General features: G+C 45.1%; 1 protein-coding gene across 1 annotated transcript in view; it reads right to left on the bottom strand.

Annotated features, from left to right (window-relative positions):
- LOC132885477 (gamma-aminobutyric acid receptor subunit gamma-3) overlaps nucleotides 1-20,902 on the bottom strand; it is a 397,526-nt gene that overhangs the window by 124,603 nt on the left and 252,021 nt on the right. Inside the window, exon 3 of the mRNA XM_060920179.1 lies at nucleotides 7,631-7,851. Within this exon, the coding sequence (XP_060776162.1) occupies nucleotides 7,631-7,851 (221 nt within the window). The remainder of the gene's footprint in view (nucleotides 1-7,630; nucleotides 7,852-20,902) is intronic.

Genomic DNA, 20,902 nt, shown 5'->3' with positions numbered 1-20,902 from the left:
TGTCACCTCAGCTCCACAACACTGACCCCACTGTCACTACTGACACCTCAGCTCCAGAACACTGACCCCACTGTCACCTCAGCTCCACAACACTGACCCAACTGTCACTACTGACACCTCAGCTCCATAACACTGACCCCACTGTCACCTCAGCTCCACAACACTGACCCCACTGTCACTACTGACACCTCAGCTCCGTAACACTGACCCCACTGTCACAACGGACACCTCAACTCCACAGCACTGACCCCACTCTCACTAATGACACCTTGGCTCCACAACACTGACCCCACTCTCGTCACTGACACCTCAGCTCCACAACAATGACCCCACTGTCACCACTGACACCTCAGCTCTATAACACTGATCCCACTCTCGTCACTGACACCTCAGCTCCACAACAATGACCCCACTGTCACTACTGACACCTCAGCTCCACAACAATGACCCCACTCTTACCACTGACACCTCAGCTCCATAACATTGACCCCACTATCACCACTGACACCTCAGCTTCACAACACTGACCCCACTGTCACAACGGACACCTCAACTCCACAGCACTGACCCCACTCTCACTAATGACACCTCAGCTCCACAGCACTGACCCCACTCTCACTAATGACACCTCAGCTCCAGAACACTGACCCCACTGTCACCTCAGCTCCACAACACTGACCCAACTGTCACTACTGACACCTCAGCTCCATAACACTGACCCCACTGTCACCTCAGCTCCACAACACTGACCCCACTGTCATGACTGACACCTCAGCTCCATAACACTGACCCCACTGTCACCTCAGCTCCACAACACTGACCCCACTGTCACTACTGACACCTCAGCTCCAGAACACTGACCCCACTGTCACCTCAGCTCCACAACACTGACCCAACTGTCACTACTGACACCTCAGCTCCATAACACTGACCCCACTGTCACCTCAGCTCCACAACACTGACCCCACTGTCACTACTGACACCTCAGCTCCGTAACACTGACCCCACTGTCACAACGGACACCTCAACTCCACAGCACTTACCCCACTCTCACTAATGACAACTTGGCTCCACAACACTGACCCCACTCTCGTCACTGACACCTCAGCTCCAGAACAATGACCCCACTGTCACCACTGACACCTCAGCTCTATAACACTGATCCCACTCTCGTCACTGACACCTCAGCTCCACAACAATGACCCCACTGTCACTACTGACACCTCAGCTCCACAACAATGACCCCACTCTTACCACTGACACCTCAGCTTCATAACATTGACCCCACTATCACCACTGACACCTCAGCTTCACAACACTGACCCCACTGTCACAACGGACACCTCAACTCCACAGCACTGACCCCACTCTCACTAATGACACCTCAGCTCCACAGCACTGACCCCACTCTCACTAATGACACCTCAGCTCCACAACACTGACCCCACTGTCACTACTGACACCTCAGCTCCACAACAATGACCCCACCATCACTACTGACACCTCAGCTCCATAACAGTGACCCCACTGTCACCTCAGCTCCACAACACTGACCCCACTGTCACTACTGACACCTCAGCTCTATAACACTGACCCCACTGTCACCTCAGCTCCACAATACTGACCCCACTGTCACTACTGACACCTCAGCTCCATAACACTGACCCCACTGTCACCTCAGCTCCACAACACTGACCCCACTGTCATGACTGACACCTCAGCTCCATAACACTGACCCCACTGTCACCACTGAAACCTCAGCTCCATAACACTGACCCCACTGTCACCACTGACACCTCAACTCCACAACACTGACCCCACTGTCACTACTGACACCTCAGCTCCATAACACTGACCCCACTGTCACCACTGACACCTCAGCTCCACAATACTGACCCCACCGTCACTACTGACACCTCAGCTCCACAACACTGACCCCACTGTCATGACTGACACCTCAGCTCCATGACACTGACCCCACTGTCACCACTGAAACCTCAGCTCCACAACACTGACCCCACTGTCATGACTGACACCTCAGCTCCACAATACTGACCCCACTGTCACTACTGTCACCTCAGCTCCACAACACTGACCCCACTGTCATGACTGACACCTCAGCTCCATAACACTGACCCCACTGTCACCACTGAAACCTCAGCTCCATAACACTGACCCCACTGTCACCACTGACACCTCAACTCCACAACACTGACCCCACTGTCACTACTGACACCTCAGCTCCATAACATTGACCCCACTGTCACCACTGACACCTCAGCTCCATAACACTGACCCCACTGTCACCACTGACACCTCAACTCCACAACACTGACCCCACTATCACTCCTGACAACTCAACTCCAGAAAACTGACCTCAGTGTCACAATGGACACCTCAACTCCACAGCACTGAACCCACTCTCACTAATGACACCTCGGCTCCACAAAACTGACCCCACTGTCACCATTGACACCTCAGCTCCATAACACTGACCCCACTGTCACCTCAGCTCCACAACACTGACCCCACTGTCACTACTGACACCTCGGCTCCATAACACTGACCCCACTGTCACAACGGACACCTCAACTCCACAGCACTGACCCCACTCTCGTCACTGACACCTCAGCTCCACAACAATGACCCCACTGTCACCACTGACACCTCAGCTCTATAACACTGACCCCACTCTCATCACTGACACCTCAGCTCCATAACATTGACCCCACTGTTACCACTGACACCTCAGCTCTATAACACTGACCCCACTCTCATCACTGACAGCTCAACTCCATAACACTGACCCCACTGACACCTCAGCTCCACAACACTGACCCCACTGTCACTACTGACACCTCAGCTCCATAACACTGACCCCACTGTCACAACGGACACCTCAACTCCACAGCACTGACCCCACTCTCGTCACTGACACCTCAGCTCCACAACAATGACCCCACTGTCACCACTGACACCTCAGCTCTATAACACTGACCCCACTCTCATCACTGACACCTCAGCTCCATAACATTGACCCCACTGTTACCACTGACACCTCAGCTTCCCAACACTGACCCCACTGTCACAACGGACACCTCAACTCCACAGCACTGACCCCACTCTCACTAATGACACCTCAGCTCCACAGCACTGACCCCACTCTCACTAATGACACCTCAGCTCCACAACACTGACCCCACTGTCACCACTGACACCTCAGCTCCATAACACTGACCCCACTGTCACCACTGACACTTCAGCTCCATAACACTGACCCCACTGTCACCACTGACACCTCAGCTCCATAACACTGACCCCACTGTCACCACTGATAACTCAGCTCCACAGCAATGACCCCACTGTCACCACTGACATCTCAGCTCCACAGCAATGACCCCACTGTCACCACTGTCACCTCAGCTCCACAGCAATGACCCCACTGTCACCACTGTCACCTCAGCTCGATAACACTGACCCCACTCTCATCATTGACACCTCAACTCCATAACACTGACCCCACTGACACCGCAGCTCAAAACAATGACCCCACTGTCACCACTGAAAGCCTCAGCTCCATACCACTGACCCCACTGACACCTCAGCTCCATAACACTGACCCCAACTGTCACCACTGACACCTCAGCTCCACAGCAATGACCCCACTGTCACCACTGACACCTCAGTTCTGTAACACTGACCCCACTCTCATCACTGACACCTCAACTCCATAACACTGACACCACTGACACCTCAGCTCCACAACAATGACCCCACTGTCACCACTGAAAACCTCAGCTCTATAACACTGACCCCACTGTCACCACTGACACCTCAGCTCCATAACACTGACCCCACTGTCACCACTGACATCTCAGCTCCACAGCAATGACCCCACTGTCACCACTGACACCTCAGCTCTATAACACTGACCCCACTCTCATCACTGACACCTCAACTCCATAACACTGACCCCACTGACGCCTCAGCTCCACAATAATGACCCCACTGTCACCACTGACACCTCAGCTCTATAACACTGACCCCAGTCTCATCACTGACACCTCAGCTCCACAACACTGACCCCACTCTCATCACTGACACCTCAACTCCATAACACTGACCCCACTGTCACCACTGACACCTCAGCTCCACAGCAATGACCCCACTGTCACCACTGACACCTCAGCTCTATAACACTGACCCCACTCTCATCACTGACACCTCAACTCCATAACACTGACCCCACTGACACCTCAGCTCCACAACAATGACCCCACTGTCACCACTGAAAACCTCAGCTCTATAACACTGACCCCACTGTCACCACTGACACCTCAGCTCTATAACACTGACCCCACTGACACCTCAGCTCCACAACAATGACCCCACTGCCACCACTGAAAACCTCAGCTCTATAACACTGACCCCACTGTCACCACTGACACCTCAGCTCTATAACACTGACCCCACTGACACCTCAGCTCCACAACAATGACCCCACTGTCACCACTGAAAACCTCAGCTCTATAACACTGACCCCACTGTCACCACTTACACCTCAGCTCTATAACACTGACCCCACTCTCATCACTGACACCTCAACTCCATAACACTGACCCCACTGACACCTCAGCTCCACAACAATGACCCCACTGTCACCACTGAAAACCTCAGCTCTATAACACTGACCCCACTGTCACCACTGACACCTCAGCTCCACAACACTGACCCCACTGACACCTCAGCTCCACAACAATGACCCCACTGTCACCACTGAAAACCTCAGCTCCATGACACTGACCCCACTGTCACCACTGACACCTCAGCTCTATAACACTGACCCCACTCTCATCACTGACACCTCAGCTCCATAACACTGATCCCATTGCAGTGGCGGCTGGTAGTCTTTCAAACAGGGGAGGCTGGTCGGTTACGATATTTCCAGATTTTAAAAGAAAAAAGAAAAAACACATCAGTTTTGCCCATACTCTTGCCTCTGATCTGGCTGATTGTTGGCAGGGTCACAAACTGTGAAATAACAGGTTCTTTTGGCCCATTAGCCTACTGTCCAATATACATGATGGTGGTGTTGGGGGGGGGTATATTTTAACATTTTATATTTTAAAATTGTGGCATGTTGTTTAAAAATTGATCATTATTGAAAGCAGCTCTTTGTCAGGAACCTCAGCAGTAACAGCAGAGTGTTCTGGAATAGGCACAAGCACTGACCTTGGGGAGCCAAACATAGAGCTGGGGGTCACACATTTCATTCAATGACACTTTCCCTATATTTTACTTATTTTGACTGAGAAATGTTTTATTGACAATTTTGATAACCCTTCACTTTTAATCCAGGTCTGTAGTGTGAAATGTTCTCGGCTGTGTTTTTGTTTAAAAATGTTTTCCAAATTGTAGCTGTGTTTAATTCATATCCAGAGAAATATATATTCCAATATAATATACTCAGCATAAACATTTTAAATAGATTCTATATTTTTGGTCCATCCATGACATATTACTAAAGTAGCCTATTTACTGTTGTTGATGTGGGTCACTTGCTGTTAGCCGATTCACTTTCTCGTACCAGGAGAGCTGAAAGGAACGAGTATTATTCCCTACCTTTTTCACCAAGTCAATTTGAGGCGTTGGTCTACCCTGCTCTTTAATTTTAATTTTTTCCTCGAAAGGAAGACTGGCAAATGGCTTCGCCAAAATTAAATCAGCAATGCTTGGCATCCGTGCGCAGCTTTCTTGCTAGCTGACTAGCCCCCTCAAGTTCAGTCACTCAAATAAACGAAATTTCTGGAACTAAGATAGCAAACTTGACAACACTATATTTACACTTTATTTACAATGAAAATATATACAAACTAAAAAAGCTGGTAGAAACCGTATGTAATGAATGAAATCGAAATGTAAGCTGATCTCTTACAATACACCACAGCACTTGCGAATCCGCATGGGACTGAACTGAGATTCACCGCTGCCTGTCTATATTTGAAACGAGCTGTCAATCAAAGAAAATATCCGGCCGCTTTCACCAATCACCAGTCTCCTCGCAGAAACTGCCATGTCCCTCCCACTGTGAGGCTCGGAGTCCGTGGGCATGCTTTTTCGCAGTATTTGCCCAATAATCGTTTTGCATTTTGAGATTGAAAAGCGCATAACTCCCAAATGCCATTGAAGTCCACTGAGGCTGGGAGACCGTGGGACTCCGTGGGCGGGCGTTTTCGCAGTATTTGTCCAATAATCGTCTTGCATTTTGAGATTGAAAAGCACAGAGCTCCCAAATGCCATTGAAGTGCACTGAGGCTGGGCTGCATCGCGCTGTCACGAGGGGGAAAAACTCACGCACACATTAGGCGAACTGGGGAAAGTTATAACGGAATGATTTCGCACTGTAGTTGGGTTGAGCACATATATTTCTATGATTCTGGATCTGAAATAGCAATGTTATAAGGTCGGCTATAACATAAGCCTAGCGCAATTCATCCTACACGATGTTCGTCATTTTTAGAGGAGGCTGAGCCTCCCTCGTTGTCTTAGAGCAATCGCCCGTGTCCCATTGTCACCACTGACACCTCAGCTCCACAACATTGACCCCACTGTCACCACTGACACCTCAGCTCCACAACATTGACCCCACCGTCACCACTGACACCTCAGCTCCACAACACTGACCCCACTCTCACCACTGACACCTCAGCTCCATAACACTGACTCCACCGTCACTACTGACACCTCAGCTCCACAAAAATGACCCCACTGTCACCACTGGCACCTCAGCTCCACAATACTGACCCCACCGTCACTACTGACACCTCAGCTCCACAACAATGACCCCACTGTCACCACTGGCACCTCAGCTCCACAATACTGACCCCACCGTCACTACTGACACCTCAGCTCCACAACAATGACCCCACCGTCACCACTGACACCTCAGCTCCACAACAATGACCCCACCGTCACTACTGACACCTCAGCTCCACAACACTGACCCCACCGTCACTACTGACACCTCAGCTCCACAACACTGACCCCACTGTCACTACTGACACCTCAGCTCCACAACACTGACCCCACTGTCACTACTGACACCTCAGCTCCACAACAATGACCCCACCGTCACTACTGACACCTCAGCTCCACAACACTGACCCCACTGTCACTACTGACACCTCAGCTCCACAACAATGACCCCACTGTCACTACTGACACCTCAGCTCCACAAAACTGACCCCACCTTCACTACTGACATCTCAGCTCCACAACAATGACCCCACTGTCACCACTGACACCTCAGCTCCACAACACTGACCCACTGTCACCACTGACACCTCAGCTCCACAACACTGGCATATGTCATCACTGGCATCTTTGGTAATCCAATCACAAACCTGAATCACTGAAAACAATGACATCTGACTCTAATAAGAGTTTAAGATCTTTTTTGCAGTATTGGTTTTTATTTATTTATTTATTTATTTATTTATTTATAGTATTATAAAATTCCAACATTCCTTTTGATAATCCCTTTAGATTAACATTTTCATCTTAAAGCATAATATTCATATCATTTTCTGGCTAAAACGTAACCAGTGCAGACAGATAAAGCCTGACGTACCTGAGCGTGTAAAGTATTTTCCCATCATTCCATATCCTGAGTAGCTGATTGGGTGTTGTAATCCAATGTGAGTCTGCGTTCTTGGAATTTCTGAAGATTGTGTCTGGGAGCCAAATCAGTCCCACCATATTACTGTTTAACGTTAATATTTTCATGGTGCTGTTGTATCTGAGCCGACTGTCTGTCCACGTCTGAGCGAAGATGATGTCGATCTGATACTCCTGGAAAACACAGACAGAGAGTCACACATTCAGGGTTCGACTGGAAATATGGACACTTAATATTTACTTAATTACATCCCCACACTTTATAGTACCACACTGTTGAATTCTGGATTGTGATTGGTCATAAGGTGTTGATTAATTCTCCATGACAGCAGTGCAGACGGAACGAATCCTGAGCCGTGATCATATAAACACTCGGCTTTCGCTCGGTTTCTCTCTCCTGTCCTTTTTGTTTATTGCACAGCGCTTGCAGCAGGACTGATGGCGCGCTTGTGAAATGTGATGGTCGGGGAAAAAAAAACAAGCTCGTGGCTTTTCATGTCATGTCTCTGAGGATTTCTGACTCTAAATAATGCATGTGGCTCAAGACTTGGCCTCGGGCTTTACAGCTGACCTGTAGGCTCCTGCGGCGCGCTCTCACAGCACAAAGAGGTTCTTTTCATTTCTCCCCAAAGACTGATACGTTTAATCAGATAGAAGAAGAAAACAAACTGAAAACGAGCTCTACTGGAAGCTCGGTGTCTTTAATAAATGTACAGCGCTTATAAATATGTGCCTTGAGGTTCTGGGTTCACGGTTTTCAGACAGAACCTGATGGAATGGTGTATCTGGAGTGTATTATGAAGCGAACAATAGACACAGAAATTCTTGTCGGAAATGTGATCAGCTTATATAATATACAGTTAGGTCCATATATATTTGGACACTGACACAAATTTTGTTTTTTTACCTGTTTACTGAAATATATTCAAGTTATAGTTATATAATGGACATGGACATAAAGTCCAGACTTTCAACTTTCGTTTGAGGGTATCCACATTAAAATTGGATGAAGGGTTTAGGAGTTTTCAGCTCTTTAACATGTGCCACCCTGTTTTTAAAGGGACCAAAAGTAATTGGACAATTGACTCAAAGGCTATTTCATGGGCAGGTGTGGGCAATTCCTTCGTTATGTCATTCTCAATTAAGCAGATAAAAGGCCTGGAGTTGATTTGAGGTGTGGTGCTTGCATTTGGAAGATTTTGCTGTGAAGAAAACATGCGGTCAAAGGAGCTCTCGATGCAGGTGAAACAAGCCATCCTTAAGCTGCGAAAACAGAAAAAAAACCCATCCGAGAAATTGCTACAATATTAGGAGTGGCAAAATCTACAGTTTGGTACATCCTGAGAAAGAAAGAAAGCACTGGTGAACTCATCAATGCAAAAAGACCTGGACGCCCACAGAAGACAACAGTGGTGGATGATCGCAGAATAATTTCCATGGTGAAGAGAAACCCCTTCACAACAGCCAACCAAGTGAACAACACTCTCCAGGAGGTAGGCGTATCAATATCCAAATCTACCATAAAGAGAAGACTGCATGAAAGTAAATACAGAGGGTTCACTGCACGGTGCAAGCCACTCATAAGCCTCAAGAATAAAAAGGCTAGATTGGACTTTGCTAAAAAACATCTAAACAAGCCAGCACAGTTCTGGAAGAACATTCTTTGGACAGATGAAACCAAGATCAACCTCTACCAGAATGATGGAAAGAAAAAAGTATGGCAAAGGCGTGGTACAGCTCATGATCCAAAGCATACCACATCATCTGTAAGACACGGCGGAGGCAGTGTGATGGCTTGGGCATGCATGGCTGCCAGTGGCACTGGGTCACTAGTGTTTATTGATGATGTGACACAGGACAGAAGCAGCCGGATGAATTCTGAGGTATTCAGAGACGTACTGTGTGCTCAAATCCAGCCAAACTGATTGGTCGGCGTTTCATAATACAGATTGACAATGACCCAAAACATAAAGCCAAAGCAACCCAGGAGTTTATTAAAGCAAAGAAGTGGAATATTCTTGAATGGCCAAGTCAGTCACCTGATCTCAACCCAATTGAGCAGCATTTCACTTGTTAAAGACTAAACTTCAGACAGAAAGGCCCACAAACAAACAGCAACTGAAAACCGCTGCAGTAAAGGCCTGGCAGAGCATTAAAAAGGAGGAAACACAGCGTCTGGTGATGCCCATGAGTTCAAGACTTCAGGCAGTCATTGCCAACAAAGAGTTTTCAACCAAGTTTTAGAAATGAACATTTTATTTACAATTATTTAATTTGTCCAATTACTTTTGAGCCCCTGAAATGAAGGGATTGTGTTTAAAAAATGCTTTAGTTCCTCACATTTTTATGCAATCATTTTGTTCAACCCACTGAATTAAAGCTGAAAGTCTGAACTTCAACTGCATCTGAATTGTTTTGTTCAAAATTCATTGTGGTAATGTACAGAACCAAAATTAAAAAAAATGTTGCCTCTGTCCAAATATTTATGGACCTAACTGTACACTCACCGACCACTTTATTAGGAACACACACCCATCCATCCCCCTGCTGTTTTATTTATGCAGTTCTTTAATCAGCCAGTTGTCTGATGCACAAAAAGTGTGACTTTCTTTTACTGTGGTATGGGTGTTGGTTTGGGCCACATGGACTGTTTGTTTTTTTAGTATTTCCGAAACTGCTGATCTCCTCCTGGGGTTTTCACACACAACAGTCTCTCGAGTTTACACAGAATGGTGTGGAAAACAAAAAACAGCGAGTTGAGTGAGCGACAGTTCTGTGGGTGGAAACAAAACAAACGCCTTGTTGATTAGAGAGGGTCAGAGGGAAATGGACAGATTGGAAGGATATAGTAACTCATATAATCACTCTTTACAACCGTGGTGAGCAGAAAAGCATTTCGGTATGCAAAAGAAAACAGAAGAACACATCGGGTCCCACTCCTGCAGCCAAGAACAGGGATCTTACAATCAACAACAAGAACACATTCCTATTAAAGTGGCCGGTGAGTGTATATTTGCATAATAAAATACACAATCGTTTCCAATGACCGGGGGTTTAATACATTTTAAACCTGAACTGCTTCATATGTAAAATTATGTCCATATCAATGTTGAAAGTGATAAATGACAATTTGGTGACGGATGTCATCACCTTTTTTTTTTAAATTAAAGTATTTTAGAAGGTTTATTGCTGTAGTAATGACTCTCCATAAAGCACACTGACTCTCATTAAATGTAAAAGATAAGATGTCAGCTGGCTTTAGGTGGATTCTGACTGATTATAAAACTATGAGGGAACTCAGTAGAGTTCATATCGCCGCCAAGCCACATGTTATCACCATCAAAATCAAATCACTTGAACAGGAGATAATACTAAAGCTGTCCACCAAATTTCACCCAAATCCGTTCAGTACTTTTTCAGTCATGTTGGGAAAAGACAAACAAATCCTGGATCCACATACACATCCGGACGCGATCTGCGTTTGTCAGGTTTTGAGGATTAAGGCAGAATTATGGCTCCTGGTGAGGCGACGTCACAGTTTATTACTGATGTCACTGCTGAGGTAACAACCCAGGTGAAGGTAAAGATGTCCTAAATATTTTATGCATGTGATATTTTGTGAGATTAATTTGTGATTTTGTGACTGAACACTGATTAAATTCATCTGGTTTGTTTATCGTGATGATGTGCATGATAGCTGAAGTCAGTCTGAGGTGTGTGTGCTCCAGAACACATTTGTTTTAGTTAATATTATTTAATCTGTATATTGTTAACATTATTGCTATAAAGCAAAAATATGTTTGTTTGTAGGGCGGCATGGTGGTGTAGTGGTTAGCACTGTTGCCTCACAGCAAGAAGGTCCTGGGTTCGAGCCCCGGGGCCGGCGAGGGCCTTTCTGTGCGAAGTTTGCATGTTCTCCCCGTGTCCGCGTGGGTTTCCTCCGGGTGCTCCGGTTTCCCCCACAGTCCAAAGACATGCAGGTTAGGTTAACTGGTGACTCTAAATTGAGCGTAGGTGTGAATGTGAGTGTGAATGGTTGTCTGTGTCTATGTGTCAGCCCTGTGATGACCTGGCGACTTGTCCAGGGTGTACCCCGCCTTTCGCCCGTAGTCAGCTGGGATAGGCTCCAGCTTGCCTGCGACCCTGTAGAACAGGATAAAGCGGCTAGAGATAATGAGATGTTTGTTTGTTTGTTTGTTTGTTTGGGTTTGTTTTTTCTTTTTAAGTTGCTTGAAGCTTGTACTTTGTGTTTATTTGCAACACAACTGATGTAATGTGAATTACAAAATAACTCTCTTGGTATGTTTAAAGGTCCCATGGCATGGTGGTTTGTTGATGCTTTAAACGGGCTCATGGAGGTTTCCGGATGTTATATCCGCAGCCTTTCTCGAAATGAACCCTCGGCACGTAAATATAGCCTCCTGGGAGAAAGCCCCATTTCAGCGCTTTTCCCAGTGCGTCGTTTTGCTAATGAGAAGCAGGAGGCGGGGAAGGGTAGAGGGTGGGGGCGGGCCATGGGGGGGAGGGGCTTGACCAAGCTGCGCACACACATACTCGCTGCTATCAGCGCCTGTAGCCACGCTGCTAAGACAAAACCCCGTTCTCCCTCGGACTCCTTTCGTAAACTCAACGTGACACAGAGAACAGAGAGTGAGAGTGTTCGGAGTGGTAGTTTACGAACGTATAATACCCTAGGCTTGAACACGCACTCCATAACCAAAGAGGATAGAAGCAGCAACTACAGCAACATATCGCTTATCCAACAGAAGACATGCATTGTGGAGCAATAGTCAAACATAAGCTCATAAGTTACAGTCAATTTCCAGACTAAACTCAGTTTAACAGAGCATGCTGCATGCTCTTTAGTTTTGTAGCGCAGAGTACCTGGCTAACTGCAGGAAGCGGTTAGCTGCACAGCTAATGTAGCCATTGCTAGGCTAACGCACCGATTTTAAAACACGGCAAAACGACCAGTTATACACTTACTTGTTCGGTGTTTGTGGCTGATGCGGCAGGGATGCTTGGTACGGACCCAGGCTTCAGTGACAGTTGATGTGCAAAACCTGCCCTGTACTGTCCCAAGTTGTGGAAACATTCCTCAGGAAAATGCTTCTGACAAACATACACCGTCTTAGGTAGACTCGACGGCGTATTATTGGAGTAAATAAAATTAAGCCACTGCGTCTTCAGGGGCTCTCCCGTCGGCAGTAAAAACAGACTCTTTTCTGTGTTGTCACATCCATGTACAGCGCAATTTCCATGTTTCGCTCGCTTAGGTGATGCCATGTTGTTGTGTCCTCTATGGTCTCCTCACTACAACTGGGCGGGCAATCCATACAGTGGGTGGGAATCCAGAGGGGGGCGTGGGGATCATCTCCCTTGCTGACGTAGTAAAGGGAAGAGCTTATCAACGCGCCGTTTTGACGCGCCATTCTCAAATGTTGGGCATAGTTTGGTTTACACATTATGAAATTTGTAGCCACTGGGGTGACTTAAGAAGGTCAGAGGAACTCATTTTAACGTTAAAAAACCTCAGAAAGTGAAAATTTCATGCCATGGGACCTTTAATTTATTTTATTGGATTATTGTTACTCCATTGATTTTTTAATGAGCAGTATGGTGGTATAGTGATTTTCTCTGTCTCTTTACAGCAAGAAGGTTCTGAGTTCGAGCCCAGCAGCCAACAGGGGCCTTTCTGTGTGGGGTTTGCATGTGCTCCGGGTGCTCTGGTTTCCCCCAGTTCAAAGACATGCAGATTGGGTAAAATCCCCAGCCTCTGGGTTTGTACAAGCCAGAACATAGTTAGTGCCAGTCCCAAGCCCAGATAGGTTGGGAAGGGTTGTGTCAGGAAGGGCATCCGGTGTAAAACCTGCACCAAATCAAATATGCAGATCATAAAATTGGGAAGGATGATCCGGTGTGGCAACGCCTAACGGGAACAGCCAGCAAAAAAAGACTGCATTTATTTTGAATGATAATAATATACCAATGCAGTTGTTATCAATAAACATTAATAAATATTAACAGTGCCTGCATTTTTTCATTAACATTACCTGCATATATTCAGTACATGATGAAATTTCAAAAATGAAGTTTTGGTCAAAACGCAATTTTATTGCCATTTGTGTCTGTTTTCAGAATACAAAATTCAGCAGCGAAGTAAATGAAGAAAACTGAACATGTAACAATATCAATTTTGTAATGGATAGATGGATGGATGGATGGATGGATGGATGGATGGATAAAAACTAGATATATACTGTGACTAAAGTCACAGTAATTTGCGCTAGCTGTTCCAAACCGGGATGTCTGGTCACCTATAGATCCATAACGGAAAGAGATAGAGAATGATGCTTAGTAAGGAAAAGTTGTGCCCTGCCACCCTGAACAAAATAAAAAAAAAAAACCTGACTGAAAAAAATCATGAAAATTGACAGAGTTATAAGTGATTGAAAAAAATCCTGTTTTTTATGGATCATTCCGGATCAGTGATCCAGATCAGCACCAAAAGTCATAGCAGTGTAATTCAGCCCCGGGGTATTCTTCATGTGAAATTTGGTGATGATTGGCTGAAAACTGAGGGAGAAATAGCATCCTAAAAAGGTTAGGATAATAATAATAATAATAATAATAATAATAATAATAATAATAATAAAGCTGAGCCCAAAGTGAACAAGTGCTCATTTCTTCAGCCAAGACCTCACATTGACTTTTTAAAAAAATAATTTCCAGTATAATGGAGACACAATTATTAGCAGCTAATGAGGAATCAGAATCTCCTCTTGCTCTCGGTGTAGTCTGGCCGTTTAGTCACATGACGTCAAGTCATTAGAGATGGAGAGAGAGCAGAGTGTTTAGTCCCTGTATGCAAACTGAAACCGAAAAAGTCCTGCTAAATTAAGCAGAGCGGCTCGAAAAAAAAAAAAAAAAATATATATATATATATATATATATATATATATACACACACACACACACACACACACACACACAGGACTGGGAAAAGGAACTCTGGAGAGCAAAGATGATGAAATGAAATGTTTCTATATTATCATTGTTATTATTATAATACTAATAAGCTGACAGTCTCGGTGTAAGTGACTGGTCTAATCATCCTGCTGCATGTCCATCAGGTCCCCGATGCCTCAGATCGACAGCACCTTCCACAAGATATCTGCAGTTCTGAGCAATGCAGACTTCTGAAAGACCCCTACGCTGTACCTGATCTTCACCTGGTCCAAGAAATACAGAAGTTTGTGAGGAATTGACCCCAGTGCTCCTATTACTATTGGAATTACTGTCACTTTCCTGTTCCATATCCTTTCAAGTTCCACTTTCAGTGTAGTTCAGCATAGTTATTAGTCTTTTCAAATTCTTTCTGGGTTATGCTGCTCTCTCCGGGCACCGCAACATCAACAAGGAAGCATCGATCTGCCTTCTCATCCACCAACGTGATGTCTGGCCTGTTGTGCTCAAATTTCCGGTCAGTCTGTTGAGTAAAGTCCCAAAGGATTTTCGCATGCTCATTCTCCAGGACCTTATCTGGTTCATGATGATGATGATAATGATGATGATTATACTTTAAAGTGCAGTAAACTGTAATAAAATGAAACAGTAAATATTTAATGTGAAACGACCCTTTGCTTTAAAGTGATTAACCAGGGAACTTTGAAATGATGGGGTTATGAAATGTTATCATTATATATTAATACAAAATGTTCTTGATGAAAAAAATTAAGCGGACTTTAGCTTAAAATCCATATTAAAGTTGTAACATCAGTCCGTTGGGCCATTTCCCCGGGCGTGGCCGTACTGGATTAGCCAGATATATTGGATGGATGGATGGATTAGGAGACGAAAACGAAGGCGGCGCTGCATGACGTAGGATTCCGCACGTCTTCCTCATTCCGTCCTGGATCCGAGACGTTTGTCCGAGTGGCTTCGTCAAGTAAAGCGAGAAAACTTTACTCCTGGAAAAAGCAGCAAACTGTGCAGTGAGCATTTTACAGAAGATTGTGGATTTGTGGAGGACTTGGATGAAAAACTCACTGGGAAGCAGCGAGACACGAGGCAGAAACGACAACTGAAGCCAGACGCGATCCCGACTTTGTTTCACCACAAAACACCGACAGCACACCGTGTCACGCATCAAACGGATGGAAGATAAGCAGGTCTATATATATATTAAATAAACCGGCAATAAACTAGCACTACTTTTATTCTGATTCCTTTTCTAATCCTGCATTGCTGTAATTTTTGTTGAGAAATGCAAACAAATTGACGGCGACCATAATACGCTACACCATAATATTACACTATAGTCGAGTACAGCATGCACTTGTACACCTCCGCTGTGCTCGCGGAAAATGACATCACGCACGATGGAGTTACGGCGGCCTCCCTGACAAAATAGTCCCGACTATTTTCATGACTTTACTGATTATATCATAAAGAACAAATTCAACATGCAGCTCTCATCTCATTATCTCTAGCCGCTTTATCCTGTTCTACAGGGTCGCGGGCAAGCTGGAGCCTATCCCAACTGACTACGGGCGAAAGGCGGGGTACACCCTGGACAAGTCGCCAGGTCATCACAGGGCTGACACATAGACACAGACAACCATTCACACTCACATTCACACCTACGCTCAATTTAGAGTCACCAGTTAACCTAACCTGCATGTCTTTGGACTGTGGGGGAAACCGGAGCACCCGGAGGAAACCCACACGGACACGGGGAGAACATGCAAACTCCGCACAGAAAGGCCCTCGCCGGCCACGGGGCTCGAACCCGGACCTTCTTGCTGTGAGGTGACAGCGCTAACCACTACACCACCGTGACGCCCCACATGCAGCTCTTTTTTTTAAATAAAGGACAGACATAAAGACCAACTTTTAGCTCAATTTGTTTATTTGCGAGATATTTCCTTTAAAAAAGTAAAATGCTCGTCTCCGGTTCAGTGAGTGCAGTTTTATGTGGAAATGATCTGTAGGTTTTCCTGAGCATCTTACAGAACCAGCCACAGTTCTTCTGGACACTTTGACTGTCACACTCACTTCTTCATTTTACACCAAAACCCAGCAGCCTTCATTATGGTTTTGTGTTTCTTCTGTAACGTGCTGCTTTCTGTAATGACAGACAGACATTTTCTGTAACATTTAATTTTGTTCTGGAAAACTAACGCTTGGAATCTAAAATGTTTTTGGACTGAACCGATAATGTCAAAGATCTCAAATAAAAATCGGGTGTTTGAGAATTTTTCTCCAGTCCTGTCTCTGTGTACAGCTGTGAGGTGAAAGAACTAATGGCCTCATTATTCTTCTCTTTCTTTGAAGTGCGCCTAATTCTCTCTGTCCATCCCATCCCATCCCATTTCACAAAAATCTCCCATGAGCCTTCACAAGGATGTGACATAAGACTTCTTAAGACTCCTTTTAACTCACCGACCGTGAGCTGGATTAATGGAGCAGGAGCACTACCCGTACCATCTTTCCTGTCTAATAATAGGATGGATGTATTGTGCGAGCTTCTCACAGACGAGTCTCTTTCTAAAATAATGAATATCTCGACTGACGCAAAAGTAAAAGAGTGCTCAAGAGGAACTCTTTAATGCTAACGAGAACATATCTCATCCACAGTGATTAATTGTGGGGTGACACACATCTGACCTACAACCCTGATTCCAAAAAAGTTGGGACAAAGTACAAATTGTAAATAAAAACGGAATGCAATAATTTACAAATCTCAAAAACTGATATTGTATTCACAATAGAACATAGACAACATATCAAATGTCGAAAGTGAGACATTTTGAAATGTCATGCCAAATATTGGCTCATTTGAAATTTCATGACAGCAACACATCTCAAAAAAGTTGGGACAGGGGCAATAAGAGGCTGGAAAAGTTAAAGGTACAAAAAAGGAACAGCTGGAGGACCAAATTGCAACTCATTAGGCCAATTGGCAATAGGTCATTAACATGACTGGGTATAAAAAGAGCATCTTGGAGTGGCAGCGGCTCTCAGAAGTAAAGATGGGAAGAGGATCACCAATCCCCCTAATTCTGCGCCGACAAATAGTGGAGCAATATCAGAAAGGAGTTCGACAGTGTAAAATTGCAAAGAGTTTGAATATATCATCATCTACAGTGCATAATATCATCAAAAGATTCAGAGAACCTGGAAGAATCTCTGTGCGTAAGGGTCAAGGCCGGAAAACCATACTGGGTGCCCATGATCTTCGGGCCCTTAAGGCCTCTGCATGCTCTTGCGACAAGGCTTTCGCAGATAGCTTTTCGCAGACAGTTGTAATTTATTGTTGAGCGGAGAGTTATAGGCGTGCCCGATGTTATTCACCGGCACAACGCAAGGGGGCGCAAAGTCGCCAGGAGTAGTTGGTGGGTGTGGTTAGTGGAGTGTTTATCCTCCGGTTACTTATAATGACTAGAACTTTTTTTTTTTTTTATAATGACTAGAACTGGAGTCGTATAGATGTACGTACTTCCTCAATCAACCACTCTTCGTGCTGCTCCATCTTCGCTCGTGTTTTTAAAAATGCCGGTCGTGAAAACAAAACAAACCGGGAAAGTAGTGAAGCGGAAGTGCGTGTACAGCGGATGTAGAGTGGACCAATCAGAGCCCTCTTGTCTGCGACGCTGTCTGCGAGGCTTCTGCGGTGGTCACAATTTTTGGGAGGTGCGCGCAGAGCGTCTGCGAAGGTGGGGGGGCTACGCAGACACTATCTGCGACGCCGTCTGCGAGGACTGGGTTGTCAGCATAAATTGGCCTTTAGATGGCACTGCATCACATACAGGCATGCTTCTGTATTGGAAATCACAAAATGGGCTCAGGAATATTTCCAGAGAACATCAGCTGTAAACTCAATTCACCGTGCTGTCCGCCATTGCCAGCTAAAACTCTATAGTTCAAAGAAGAAGCCGTATCTAAACATGATCCAGAAGCGCAGACGTCTTCTCTGGGCCAAGGCTCATTTAAAATGGACTGTGGCAAAGTGGAAAACTGTTCTGTGGTCAGACGAATCAAAATTTGAAGTTCTTTATGGAAATCAGGGACGCCGTGTCATTCAGACTAAAGAGGAGAAGGACGACCCAAGTTGTTATCAGCGCTCAGTTCAGAAGCCTGCATCTCTGATGGTATGGGGTTGCATTAGTGCGTGTGGCATGGGCAGCTTACACATCTGGAAAAACATCATCAATGCTGAAAGGTATATCCAGGTTCTAGAGCAACATATGCTCCCATCCAGATGACGTCTCTTTCAGGGAAGACCTTGCGTTTTCCAACATGACAATGCCAAACCACATACTGCATCAATTACAGCATCATGGCTGCGTAGAAGAAGGGTCCGGGTACTGAACTGGCCAGCCTGCAGTCCAGATCTTTCACCCATAGAAAACATTTGGCGCATCATAAAACGGAAGATATGACAAAAAAGACCTAAGACAGTTGAGCAACTAGAATCCTACATTAGACAAGAATGGGTTAACATTCCTATCCCTAAACTTGAGCAACTTGTCTCCTCAGTCCCCAGACGTTTACAGACTGTTGTAAAGAGAAAAGGGGATGTCTCACAGTGGGAAACATGGCCTTGTCCCAACTTTTTTGAGATGTGTTGTTGTCATGAAATTTAAAATCACCTAATTTTTCTCTTTAAATGATACATTTTCTCAGTTTAAACATTTGATATGTCATCTATGTTCTATTCTGAATAAAATATGGAATTTTGAAACTTCCACATCATTGCATTCCGTTTTTATTTACAATTTGTACTTTGTCCCAACTTTTTTGGAATTGGGGTTGTACTTTCTAACACCTCTGATGGTCATTTGACCTTTCCAAATCTTTCCACCTCATTTCGACAGCGCTCTTATTTAGCAGGAGGAGCATCGGGTCATCACCATGACCTTTTGTGATGAAATACGAAGGGAGAGCGTGAAAAACAGAACATCACCTCAGGCCCAGGCAGTACGTCAGAGAGGCAATCGTGCAAAACATGAGATCATTATCATTAGCTGGATTATTACATCTGGAAAAATAAACAAACAAAAAAACCACACTATAAAGGCCAGATGGTGATGAAATGTGCTTAAGGGGGAAACTATAGGATGCGTAATAAAAGGAAAGGTCAATGCACAGTACTGAGCCTCATTCTGTTCACACCGTAAATGAGAATAAAGCTCTGGTCATAGTGATGAGTCAATACTGAAATGACGCACATCTGTATTCGGGACTGACCGTGGAATGGAAAAAATAAACCCTAATACTATATTTTTGCACCTTTTTTTTGCGTGTTATGGATCATTTTCAAGCTCAAGATGCTGAACGGGAGACGTTTAAAAGCAGCAAACAGTTTGCTTGTACTCTGTAGTGCAATGATTTAATCTTCTCAACATGATATTACACTGCTACCACATCCAGTGACAAATCAACATGAAATTAACTCTATCGACGTGAGTTCCACTTCGCTACGTAATTGTTTTAATATAAATACACAGGTGATTATGTTTTTTAAATCACATTCAAAAAAATTATTTAAAAGCAGCATGTAAATGTAATAACTTTGCGGCGCAGACTTGTGTCATTTATCTACGCCGAGTCACATAAAATACTTTGTTTTGAAACGGACACACAGAGAACACGCAAACTCCACATAGAAAGACCCCAGTTGGCTGCTGGGTTCGAACCCAGAACCTGTGAGGCGACAGTGCTAACCGCTACACCACCATGCCGCGTAGTAGAGGTCTGCGCAGGTCGGATTTTTCAGTCCCGCTCCCGCCCGCGCCCGCATTGTGCAGTCCCGCTCCCGCCCACTCCCGCAAAGAATTATGATTTTCAGTCCCGCTCCCGCAAAGAATTATGATTTTCAGTCCCGCTCCCGCCCGCGCCTGCCATATTTTGTCCCGCTCCCGCCCGCAAATCCCGCATGATGCAGACATTCACGTTATTTCTCAGGAAAGTTCTTGTCTTGACACAGCGTGATGGTGCCCCGCCCCCTACTTTGAGTGGATTTGAGCATAAATATCTACAGCTCATGTTCACATTTGTTATTATTTACCTTGTTTCTGAATTCAGCATGTAGTGTCTCTAATAATAATAATTAGTGCTGTCAAGCAATTAAAATATTTAATCGCGAATCGCACATTTTTATCACATGAGAAACCATTGTAATTCTCTGATCAGCATAAAAAAGTGAATGGGCTTGCTTTGT

This window comes from Neoarius graeffei, chromosome 4 (assembly GCF_027579695.1).
Source record: "Neoarius graeffei isolate fNeoGra1 chromosome 4, fNeoGra1.pri, whole genome shotgun sequence".
NCBI lineage: Eukaryota > Metazoa > Chordata > Actinopteri > Siluriformes > Ariidae > Neoarius > Neoarius graeffei.
This window is presented reverse-complemented; position numbering and strand designations above follow the sequence as displayed.